Source organism: Symphalangus syndactylus, chromosome X (assembly GCF_028878055.3).
Source record: "Symphalangus syndactylus isolate Jambi chromosome X, NHGRI_mSymSyn1-v2.1_pri, whole genome shotgun sequence".
NCBI lineage: Eukaryota > Metazoa > Chordata > Mammalia > Primates > Hylobatidae > Symphalangus > Symphalangus syndactylus.
In genome coordinates, this window is record NC_072447.2 from 101,868,768 (window position 1) to 101,881,967 (window position 13,200).

General features: G+C 40.3%; 2 protein-coding genes across 4 annotated transcripts in view; one reads left to right on the plus strand and one right to left on the minus strand.

The window, feature by feature from the left end:
• Positions 1-13,200, plus strand: part of DIAPH2 (diaphanous related formin 2) — a 953,710-nt gene that overhangs the window by 653,120 nt on the left and 287,390 nt on the right. The window lies entirely within an intron of this gene.
• Positions 4,074-4,582, minus strand: LOC129476472 (small ribosomal subunit protein uS19-like). The gene has a single exon (XM_055269483.2). The coding sequence runs from the start codon at positions 4,458-4,460 to the stop codon at positions 4,134-4,136; it is 327 nt and encodes a 108-aa protein (XP_055125458.1). The 5' UTR covers positions 4,461-4,582; the 3' UTR covers positions 4,074-4,133.

Consider the following 13,200-nt stretch of genomic DNA (forward strand, 5'->3'; position numbering starts at 1 on the left):
TACGTATATACATATGCATGTATGTTCACATATATTCACATATGTATGTGTTTTTGTTTTTGTGTTTTTGTGTTTTTGTGTTTTTTTTTTTTTTTTTTTTTTTTTTGAGATGGAGTCTCGCTCTGTCCCCCAGGCTGGAGTGCAGTGGTGCGATCTCCGCTCACTGCAAGCTCCGCCTCCCGGGTTCATGGCATTCTCCTTCCTCAGCCTCTCGAGTAGCTGGGACTACAGGCGCCCGCCACCAAGCCCGGCTAATTTTTTGTATTTTTAGTTGAGACGGGGTTTCACCATGTTAGCCAGGATGGTCTCTATCTCCTGACCTCATGATCCGCCCGCCTCGGCCTCTCAAAGTGCGCCACAGGCGTGAGCCACCGTGCCCGGCCATGTATGTGTCTTAAATGACTACTTGCCAGATCTTTAAAGTTGCCTTCCAATTTTGGTTGAGAATCATCTTAGAAACTGTTTTGATTTCAGGCATATATATACAAATGACATGCTAATTTATACCTTTAAAAGTATATTTGCATGTGGCATAATTTGGAAAGATGTAATTTTATTAATTTGGATTAATAAATGTTAATGTCAAATCTAAAAGCCCACAGCAATGGAGTTGAAAATTTAATTGTAACTAAATTTTAATGTATTCATCAAATACATGTCCCACAGTATTTAATGAAGATATATTGTTTATAATTCACACTTTGCAGACCCCTTTGAAGACAATAAAGGCATACTTTTAGGACAGAAAATATTCTACATAGTTTGTGAATTGGAGCCAGTGTTCTCTTGAGTTTATTCTTCTTATTTTTAATGCAATTTTAAAAATGTATTTAGGGCACATTTCTGTAAGTTTAAGCATATGATTCTTTATGGGAGAGTAGAAAAAGAAATCAAATATATTTTGCGAGGTAGAAGAAAAGCTGAACATAGGATATAGAAGAGGTAACGCCAAAAGGAAAGGAAATGAGGATGGGGAAGGGCCATATTTTTAATTACTTCCAAAGGGCACTGGTGTGTTTTATAACCATTCATCTCTGTTTTTATGAAGCACTAACTCCCTGAAGCACAAAAATTACATGTGTGTGCCTGAAGGCATACAGAAAGAAAACACCAGAAACCATAGCTGACTCTTAGTCACTGGTTTAATATGTACAGTTTTGGAGAGGTCTGGGAGTCTATCTGAATCTACTGATTTTGATTAATTTTTAAAGAATGAAAAAACAAACAAACAAAAACCCTTTCACATGAAACCTACCACTCAAAATTTAAGTTGGATTAGAGATGGTGCTTTGAGATTTCCTTCCTGACTAAAAAGTAGGTTGTTGATAGCAAAAGATCTTTTGCAACTCTAGTATTTGCTGTAAACTATGATATATTCCTACAAATAGAAATATTTTAACATTTATTCTTAAGTTTATCCCAGTTCTTTTTTTTTTTTTTTTTTTTTGAGAGAAGTCTTACTCTTATACCCCAGGTTTGAGTGCAATGGCTCAATCTCGGCTCACTTCAACCTCCACCTCCCAGGTTCAAATGATTCTCCTGCCTCTGCCTCCCAAATAGCTGGGATTAAGTCACCTGCCACCACGCCCGGCTAATTTTTGTATATTTTAGTAGAGACGGGGTTTCACCATGTTGGCCAGGCTGGTCTCGAACTCCTGACCTCAGGTGATCAGCCTGCCTCAGCCTCCCAAAGTGCTGGGATTACAGGCATGAGCCACTGTGCCCGGCCTATGCCAGTTCTTAAAAAGTAAGCTCAGGGGCCGGGTGCGGTGGCTCATGCTTATAATCCCAGCACTTTGGGAGGCCGAGGCAGGCGGATCACCTGAGGGTCAGGAGTTCGAGACCAGCCTGACCAACATGGAGAAACCCCGTCTCTACTAAAAATACAAAATTAGCCAGGAGTGGTGGTGCATGCCTGTAATCCCAGCTACTCAGGAGGCTGAGGCAGGAGAATCTCTGGAACCCGGGAGGCAGATGTTGCGGTGAGCAGAGATCACGCCATTGCACCCCAGCCTGGGCAACAGGAGCGAAACTCTGTCTTAAAAAAAAAAAAAAAAAAAAAAAAAAAAAAAAAAAAAAAAAAAAACCTCAGAAAAAGAGGCTCTTTATAGGCTAAATCAAATAACTTGTTGAACCTAATTTTAAAATTTGGCTCTCATTTGTGTGCTCAGTATTTAGATCTAATTTGACTCTGATAATAACCGACTTTAAGTGAAGCAGCTACCCTTTGGTGCCTACAGATGACTCTCCTTTCAATAAAACATATTTAAATAGATAACAAGTGATATTTTCTATGATATTCCCATTCGAGAAGTCCCTTGCTCTGGTTCTGGCAAGGCTTCCACAGCGGGTGATGTGGGGCTCATGAGAGGAGTGCCTTACTTACTCCTATAGAAAGCTATAATAAAAGGAGCAAATAAATACCTCTTGTAGCTAAGAATCTGATGTACCACTTAATATTTTCAGATGGCAACTGCACTGTCATTTCATATAAAATTCCTTTCATTAACTATAAAAAACATTGCCTGCCTGCCAGCTGTTTGGAAAGCATCGTAAGATCAGGAAAATGACAAAACAGTCCCTCATTCACAGTAGATACAATGAACTAGTCAAATAGTACATTTTTTAAATCTATCTTTTGCAAAAAGAATTTTTGCTTTTCATCTCATGCATTTTTGTTTTTAATGACGGCATCTCAATTTTTGTTCTTGTTTTTTTCTATCTACGCTAATAAACAGATTGTGATAGTCTGTACTCAACACAAAGGTTCAAGAGATCTGGAGGAACCTGCCTATAGTAGAGTATAAAAGGCCTGTGCAACTTAGACTCAAATATATCAGTGCCTACAGGAAAACACCACAGGTCAGCTCTTTGTATATTCTCTAGTCAGGTAATGATAACCTAAACTATCTCTGTGAGACTGCTGAAAAGTTATCAAAGTAAATTATTTTTCTTATCTTTTTTTTTTTTTTTTTGAGATGGAGTCTGTCTCGCTCTATCGCCCAGGCTGGAGTGCAGTGGCACGATCTTGGCTCACTGCAACATATGCCTCCCGGTTCAAGTGATTCTCCTGCCTCAGCCTCTCAAGTAGCTTGGCTTACAGACACCCACCACCACACCCAGCTAATTTTTGTATTTTTAGTAGAGATGGGGTTTTGCCATGTTGGCCAGGCTGGTCTTGAACTCCTGACCTCAGGTGATCCGCCCACCTCGGCCTCCCAAAGTGCTGGAATTACAGGCATGAGCCACCTCACCTGGCCAGTAAATTATTTTTCTTAAACATGTATCATTCATCTTAGAGTGTAGAAACATTGGCCCTGGTGATGACCATTGTCATTTGTGCACATGACTGTGGATGAAGAGGTAAATGAACAGCCTCCATTGTCCACTGCCTGCATGTGCAGGAGGCTCTGTGGTTGGCCTTATGTCTGATGAGTGCAGTCTGCATCTGCAACTCTGCTTCTTAGAGCCATAATTTGCCTAATAGTATTGCTCAAGGAGAGAAAATACATATCCATACCTTCAGGAATATAGGACCATCTGGTGAGAATTACTTTTAATGGCTACCTTGAATATTAGTAGTTGATCATTAATACAGAGAGTAGGAAGGACATTATAATGCTCAATAGTTGTCCAGTCTGGGCAGTTACTCAGCTATCTTAGACAAGACCAAGTTTTGCCTTTCTTAGTTTTTCATCTTGATGTTATTTTATTTTATTTTATTTTATTTTATTTTAAGATGGAGTCTCACTCTGTCGCCCAGGCTAGAGTGCAGTGGTGCGATCTCGGCTCACTGCAAGCTCCGCTTCCCGGGTTCACACCATTCTCCTGCCTCAGCCTCCCAAGTAGCTGGGACTACAGGCGCCTGCCACCATGCCCAGCTAATTTTTTGTATTTTTAGTAGAGACGGGGTTTCACTGTGTTAGCCAGGATGGTCTCCATCTCCTGACCTCGTGATCTGCCCGCCTCGGCCTCCCAAAGTGCTGGGATTACAGGCGTGAGCCACTGCGCCCAGCCTAATGTTATTTTAGGTATTTTAGGTGTGGTGCCTAGTTTTCAACTCTTGTTAAGTATTTCTTTTTGTTTTTTTTGTTTTTTTTTTGGAACCATGTGCGCCTTTATTAGCTGAGCCACTACTTGAGAGGGATGAAGCGGGAGGAGTGGGTGGCCCCGATGCCAGGCCGGCCGTGCTTTACCGGCTTGTAGGTGATGGAGAACTCGCCTAGGTAGTGGCCGATCATCTCAGGCTTGATCTCCACCTGGTTGAAGGTCTTGCCGTTGTAGACGCCCACCATCGCGGGCAGGATGATCATGTCCCGCAGGTGCATCTTCACCACTTCCGGCTTCTCCATGGGCGGCGCGTCCTTCTTGGCCTTGCGCAGGCGCTTCAGCAGGGAGTGCTGCTTCCGCCGCAGGCCCCGGTTCAGCCACCGCCGCTGGTGCGCACTGTACAGCTGCATGAGCTGCTAGTAGGACATGTCCAGCAGCTGGTCCAGGTCCACGCCGCGGTAGGTAAACTTGCGGAAGGTCCGCTTCTTCTTCTGCTCTACTTCTGCCATTTTGCCGGATCCTCAGAAAAGGTTAAATATTTCTTAATGCATAATTCTAAGAGGCTTCATTTAAACTTGATCTACTTTAATCTAAGACATTTGCAGTATTGTTTCTGTTCTTTAATTTAGTAAAAGGAAAGTTAATTATTGTATTCTTTGGAGTAGGAAGTCTTTGTGAATTTAAATATTTGTTGTATAGAAGTCTAACAAAATATTCTTTTTAAAATACGGTCAAATACAAGTTGAAAGCAACTACCATCTGTAGAAAATTTTTCATAAAAATCATTGACTGAAGGAACAAAAGCATGTCATTGTATATACCAACCCTTCTTTATGCATTATCCACTAAAATGACATTTCAAAAGATTCACAGTGGGTAGCATATGGAATACTCCATAAACACTGATTAGATTTAATAATGTTTGTATCACTATTTGGGAACATGTACAAGGAATGCGACCGCCATATATTATTAACATCAAAATAACTCAGAAGAAAAGCTCCTAATTAAAGCAGGGCTGGTTTAGAGACTTAGCAAAATTGCTGCCAGAAATAACCACCTATCCACCTGCCCGGGACTTGGAGCTTGCTTTCATGCATGCAAAACAGACTTGATTCTTAGAGCTTCAAGATAGCTACTATGAAAATTATAATGGGCTGTGACAATACCATTTTCAGCCCGTCTAGATCTGCACCAAACCTAGTTTCAGAAGGACAACACTGCTGCTTGAGTTGAGGTTTCAGCCAAGTAGCATCAAAGGAAAGCAAGTTTGTGGTTTGCAGTTCTGCTGAGCTGCACTCAGTGACTCTGCATGATTGATTAATATCCTTTTGCTTTGCAAATGTGCATATATTAAGTTCAGCGTTGCAGTTTGCAAAGATTCACTCATGGCCTGCCATGGTAATTGATGCACACCTGTCCTAGGGAGCAATGTATGAGTTCTTTTGTGTTTTCACATAAGAAGTCTCTGGAGTATTTTTAATTGGTCATCTCTAGAAGAGGGAAACAGGAGCAGATTAAAAGTATACAGGAAAAGGAGGTTATTCTACAAGCAGTTTGAAAATCTATTTGAAAAAGATGCCCACCACTTATAAACTGAATAGTTACAATTAATTTGTGTCCCTGCATTCTAAAATAATAGTACTCAACAGGTTTTATTTTTATGGACAAGTATCTGTGGGCTTAGGAAATTTCTTTCTTTCTTGTCTTTTTTTTTTTGAAGATGGAGTCTCACTGTCGCCCAGGCTGGAGTGCAGTGGCGCCATCTCTGCTCACTGCAACCTCTGCCTCCTAGGTTCAAGCAATTCTCCTGCCTCAGCCTCCAAAGTAGCTGGGATTACAGGTGCCTGCCACCCCGCCTGGCTAATTTTTGTATTTTTAGTAGAGACAGGGTTTCATCATGTTGGCCAGGCTGGTCTCAAACTACTGATCTCAGGCAATCCGCCTGCCTCATCCTCCCCAAAGTGCTAGGATTACAGGCATGAGCCACCGTGCCCGGCCTAGGAAATTTCATTGTTATTTGTTGTTGTTTTTGTTTTTGTTTGAGACAGTCTCGCTTTGTCGCCCAGGCTGGATTGCAGTGGCACAGTCTTGGCTCACTGCAACCTCCGCCTCCCCAGTTCAAACAATTCTCATGCCTCAGCCTCCTGAGTAGCTGGAATTACAGGTGCCTGCCACCACACCTGGCTACTGGCTAATTTTTGTATTTTTAGTAGAGACAGGGTTTCGCCATGTTGGTCAGGCTGGTCTCGAACTCCTGACCTCAGGTGATCCACCTGCCTTGGCCTCCCAAAGTGCTGGGAGTACAGGCGTGAGCCACTGCACCCGGCCTAATTTTTGTATTTTTAGTAGAAATGGGGTTTCACCATGTTGGCCAGGCTGGTCTCAAACTCCTGACCTCAGATGATCTGCCCGCTTCTGCCTCCCAAAGTGCTAGGATTATAGGCGTGAGCCACCACACCCAGCCTGTTATATGTTTAACCCTTTTTCCAAGTTGACATTTCCCTGATACTTTGGCTTTTTAAATAGCATACCCTTCCCCACAATTCATTTAATGAATCCCTTCTTAATTCACTTAAAAACAAAGATGTTCCTCCAGAAGCAACCAGTTTTTTCTCTATTGTTTAGGGATTGTGTTTTCTGATTTTGTAATAGTATCAGAACATATAGGTAAATATTATTTTAGAGTCTAGTTTAATCAGATCACTCTTTTGCTATAGAAATGTTACTAGCTGCTTAACGGCCAGGTGGGGTGTCTCATGCCTGTAATCCCAGCACTTTGAGAGGCTGAGGCAGGTGGATCACTTGAGGTCAGGAGTTCGAGATCAGCCTGGCAAACATTGTGAAACCCCATCTCTCCTAAAAAAACAAAAATTAGCCATGCATGGTGGTGCACGCCTGTAGTCCCAGCTACTTGGGAGGCTGAGGTGGGAGAATTGCTTGATCCCGGGAGGCAGAGGTTGCAGTGAGCTGAGATTGCACTACTGCACTCCAGCCTGATACAGAGTGAGATTCTGTATCAAAAAACAAACAAACAAAAAACAACTATGTTACTAGCTCCTTAAGTTCTAAGTCATCTCATTGCTTTCTCTGGACCTAGCATCTATCATTGCTCTTGTTTACATCTCAGTAAACGTATCAGTTTCAATCTGATTTAGATAAATGTGATTTTTTTAAGCTGAAATTCCTAAATCAGTAGTAAGTGTGCAAATATTTTAAAGATTATTTGCCATATTTTATTTTAGATACTTATCCCTATTTTTCTGCTTTTAATTAGAAAAAATAATTTATAAACTGGATGATGTTAAAATATATAAATAATTTATTAATTTCATTCATAAAATGAGCTCTAATATATATACTACTTATATTTCTAGACTAATATACAGCCACATTCATCATTTTTTCCTAGTACATTAGTAATTTTATCTAAATTAATTTTCACCCACTAATGAATATTAGGAAGCACTATGCATCATTAAAAGTATTTATTCCAAGATGATTTCCCCAAATGTGTTACTATGTAAACATATTCTGTTTACCCCTCCCTTTCCATCAAAAATAGCCTTAAGGCATCATGATTAAAATGATACTGTATTTATGGCAGGATAAATCAAACAGTGAAGATGAAAGAATCAGATTAGGCATTCCATTTGCTTACTCAATATGGTTTCTCTTATGCCCAGGTTTCCATCTTTACAGAACTTATTGGGCATGTTTCACCCACACTGCAATGTAACTGATTTTCTTTTCTCTGCCATCTGCTGTTCAGTTAATATGTGTTTGGATGTGTGTTTTATGCAAAATAACTAACAGTCTAACATTTTGGCACATTTTGCTCTTATGTCTTAACAGTGTCTGGGCATTTGTGGATAAAAGAGACATATTTTTGTTTTACATGTAAGTGAGTGAAAATCACTTTCCCCCACCCACCTCTCTAAAATGAGAAAACACTGAGAGGCTAAAAGGAAAGAGCCCACATTTAAAAAAGAAACAAACATTAAATCTTATTTCAGAGTGATTCAAATATTGATATCCAATAGAAGCATATATGAACAATTAGAGTGTCTTGGTTTTTATTTTTTTGAAACTTTTTCACTAAACTGGACACTGGTATATATAACCTGTTCTATCAGTTGTTGGAGCTTTTCTCTACGTCTGAAAGTCTTTAGACCAGCCAATGACTACTTTCAATATTCTGAGGGAGTAACATGTCCTCCAAGGCACCAGGACATTACAAAAGGGAGAGCACATGTGAGGGAACCAGCCAGGTTCTCCACTTATGGTTGGCTCAATCATAGAACTTTTCTCTTGTAGTTAATACCTCTAATTCCATTGCTGTTTTCATAGTAACTCTGTGTAACACTTAGAAGCCTTTGCTCGACATTGTCACAAAGTAGCTCTAAAATGTGGATCTCAGGGTCTATCTGGGCACATCTACTGGCATTTTTTCTGCCCTTCCTGCATTCTTAGACACACAAACACATACACACACACACACACAGACACACACACCACATGCTTTCTCTGGGTTCTAATCAAAGCCTGTGTATAATGAATTGCCCAGGTGAGAAGGAGAAAGTCACTGACCCCTCTCTCCTGAACTTGCACAGAGCCATATGACTACTTAAACATAGAAATAAAAATTTAGATTTGGTGTCTGTGTGTGTGTGTGTGTGTGTAGAGTTAGAGACCTAAATAGAAGTTTGCCTATTTTTTCCTTTATTGTGGTAAAAACACATAACGTGAAATCTACCCTCTTAATAAATTTTTGAATGTACAGTACATTGTTAATAATAAGCACAATGTTGTACCACAGATCTCTAGAAAATTTTCATCTTGCATAACTGAAACTCTACACCTACTCAGTAGCAACTCCCCACTTCCCTCACCCCTCAGCCCCTGGTAGCCACCTACTCTCTGTTTCTATGAGTTTGACTACTTTAGATACTTCGTGTAAGTGGAATCATACAGTATTTGTCCTGTGACTGACTTATTTCATGGATCATAATGTCCCCAAGGCTCATCCATGTTGTAACATATGACAAGATGTCTTTCTGTTTTTTTTTTTTTTTTTGAGACGGAGTCTCCTCTGTCACCCAGGCTGGAGTGCAGTGGCGCAATCTTGGCTCACTGCAAGCTCCGCCTCCCGGGTTCACGCCATTCTCCTGCCTCAGCCTCTCCGAGTAGCTGGGACTACAGGCGCCCGCCACCATGCCCGGCTAATTTTTTGTATTTTTAGTAGAGACGGGGTTTCACCGTGGTCTCGATCTCCTGACCTCGTGATCCGCCCGCCTCGGCCTCCCAAAGTGCTGGGATTACAAGCGTGAGCCACCGCGCCCAGCCTGAGACGGAGTCTTGCTCTGTCACCCAGGCTGGAGTGCAGTGGCGCAATCTTGGCTCACTGAAAGCTCCGCCTCCTGGGTTCACGCCATTCTCCTGCCTCAGCCTCCCAAGTAGCTGGGATTACAGGCGCCCGCCACCACGCCCAGCTAACTTTTGTATTTTTAGTAGAGATGGGGTCTTACCATGTTGGTCAGGATGGTCTTGAACTCCTAACCTCAGGTGATCTACCCACCTCAGCCTCCCAAAGAGATGGGATTACAGGCGTGAGCCACTGCGCCCAGCCTTTTGATGTCTTTGTTTTTAAAGACTGAATAATATTCCATTATATGTATAAACCACATTTTCTTTATTCCTTGAAGGACATGTAGATTCTTTCAACTTCTTGGCTATTGTGAATAATGCTGCATTGAATATAGGAGTGCAACTATCTCTTCAAGATCCTTCCTTTTTCTTTTTTTCAGTCCAAGAGCTGGCTTTGAATAACACATTGACATTGAAATATATGTGGTCCCTAAGATCATGTAATTTTTTGAGATGTCAGAGACACCTAGAGACAGCAAACACATTAAAGATAGATTCACAGTTCTAGTTTATATCCATGTCACAAACTGAACACTACTGAAGTTATTTGGTTATTGTTTGTTTTCCTCAAGCAGAAAATTTTCACAGGGCACATTTTTATCTCTAACAAAGGAAAGAAGAAAAGAAATGTGTTCTTTGGAAGTAATGCCACTGTATTCAAATAGCTTCTTCCACATAAAGCTAAAAATGTCTTTCAGAGTTAAATAATGCAATTTCATATTTAAGGCATATATTAAATTGATACTAGGAAAAAAAACACAAAATCCACCAGTGACCCAGTAAAATTAGTAAATTCTTAATATATGTATAAGTATATACACATACATACCTACACATACATAGAAATGCATATATTTTAGGGAAACCTTGAAAGAGAAAAGGAATTGCTGAACAGCTTAGGAAATACAGTACAAACAAAAAGTAGTATTGTCTGCAAAAAAATTTTTGTTGCAGAAGTAAAATTTTCCTAGTGGAAATTCTGGCCCAGAGTTGGGCTATTACCTATATTGAATAAATTCAGGGAAACATTCTGAAATGTTTGACTGCTATGATTGAAGTATTATATTAAAGTACTTTATATCCTGAAATGCACTTGTTTTTAACCATGCAAACAGTTTTATTAAGTAGGAGGATATCAGGGTTAAGGTTAGGTTTACATGACCATATGAGAAAATTTATATAAGGTGATGGCATGAATGGATTCTGATCTTCAAACTGGACAACTAGAAGTTGGAATTCTAATGTCAGGGGTATCAAACAGCCCACATGGAAAAGAAATGAGAGTCTTTAATAAGCAATTGGGTTAGAAAATATATAGTATTTCAATGTCATTATTTTATTTCAGAGTAACATGTCTGTCGTTGAGATAGTTTACTGTAGGTTAAATTCAGTATGAGGTTGCCATGTACTTGCAAGGTTCTTAACCCTGTTTTAGAGATCATAAGACATAAAGGTGGGCAAAATATATTCATTCTAGAATAGGGAGTTTACATACACTAAACAACCAGCTTAAATAATATATTCAAGTGTTTTCATGAGAAAAATCAAAATACTTTTTATCAAGATGTTAGTGCTTTCATTTTACCTGAATACTTATAGAATCTAGCATTATACAGCTGGAAGCAACCTTGCAGAATTTCTACTCAAATTGCTTTATTTTGTATCTGCAGTGAGGGATGTAAATTCCACAGATCATCCTGTATGTATATAAAAAGGGCTAAATCTCTTGCCTCAGTTCATAGATCTTTTGAATGCACAGAATTGGCTCTTTTTTTTTTTTTTTTTTTTTTTTTGAGACAGAGTCTCGCTCTGTCCCCCAGGCTGGAGTGCAGTGGCGCGATCTCGGCTCACTGCAAGCTCCGCCTCCCAGGTTCACGCCGTTCTCCTGCCTCAGCCTCCCGAGTAGCTGGGACTACAGGTGCCCGCCAACACGCCCGGCTAATTTTTTGTATTTTTAGTAGAGACAGGGTTTCACCGTGTTAGCCAGGATGGTCTCGATCTCCTGACCTCGTGATGCGCCCTCCTCTGCCTCTCAAAGTGCTGGGATTACAGGCTTGAGCCACCGCGCTCGGCCAGAATTGGCTCTTATCTTTATTAGTAAACTTGATTTGGAAGACATTTCCTTTTTTGTTGCCACTTTACCTCATTGGCGATTTTAGTTAAGTAAGCAAAGATAAACAAGAAGTGGAAAAGCAGTATCAGCTGAATTGAAACCACTACTTAGATTGAAAAAGCATGATTGGACACTATCTGTAATTCAGTATAATTCTCAAACCTAAAATGGGACATTTGAAAATAAGTGTAGGAAAAATACTTATAAAATGGGAAAAATGGAAATAAAATGTCCAAAGAATTCAGAAAATTATACTAAAGGGTCCAATCCAACCCAAATATGTACATATTCATTCCAAAGCAACAGACATATCAGAAGTACCTGGTACCATAAAAATTAAAATACACACTCACAAAGACTGCACAATATAATGAGAAACATCGTCGCAGACACTTGGCATCACCATTTCTAAATAATTTCATAACTGTATCCAGTTATTCTTGAATCTGTAGTAATATTTCTTAAACTCCTTTTTGCCCTAGCTCTGTCACTGTTCAATAAAACTAGATTCCCCAGGGACCTTCCCTTTGGCAAAATTCACAGTACAGTTTTTGTTTCATTGATATTTGTAGTAAAATCATCCTTTATAATAATTGAAACTGTTAGCACAGACTGCAGGATCTGATATTTTGCTCTGTGGTTAGATATTTCCAGAATATCCTATATTTGGGGGGAGTATATCAAGGCCAAGCATATTCGGACTAAAGGAATGTCCACTGAACCAACAAGAATGTTAAGGGAGCCTTGTTAAAGTACCGTCCTGATCTCGATCCGATTGGCTAAGAGGAAGTCTTCCTGTCCTTGCTCCATTTGCTTTGGCTTTGTATTTCTTACTGCTGCCATGCAACCTGATGTCCATTTTATCAAGAAGCCTATATACTTCAACTGCCTATTAGATTTCACTATCCCAGTATTTCACAGATACCACAAACTCGATTTGTTTAAAACTAGTCATTACTCTCTGCCCCCAAAATAGTGCTCCCTTACTTGTTTCTCAAGTTCTGATAAAACACAAGCTCACACAAAATATACTGAGTCACCCAGGCTGTAAAACTCAAGGGGCATTGTCAATATTCCCCTCTCTCTAGCCACTAATATCTAGTTAGTCACCATGTTCCATGGATTCTGCTTCCTCCATATTCCTTTTTTTTTTTTTCTTTGAGATGGAGTCTCACTCTGTCGCTCAGGCTGGAGTGGAGTGGTGTGATCTCCACTCACTGTAACCTCCTCCTCCCAGGTTCAAGTGATTCCCCTGCCTCAGCCTCCTGAGTAGCTGGGATTACAGGCATGCACCACCATGCCTGATTAATTTTTGTATTTTTAGTAGAGACAGGGTTTCACCATGTTGGCCAGGCTGGTCTCGAAATCCTGACCTCAGGTGATCCGCCCGCCTCGGCCTCCCAAAGTGCTGGGATTACGTGTGTGAGCCACCTCCCCCGACCCATATTTCTTATATCTATACCCTGCTTTCCATTTGCAGTACTGTTCTGTTAGCTTCCCAGATGCTCCCCCTATGTCCAATCTCTCATCTCTCCAAATTATCCTTCTCCTGTTTCCAAACTGGATACCTAAAAACAGGTAAGGTCATGTTACTCCTCTGATTAAAAATA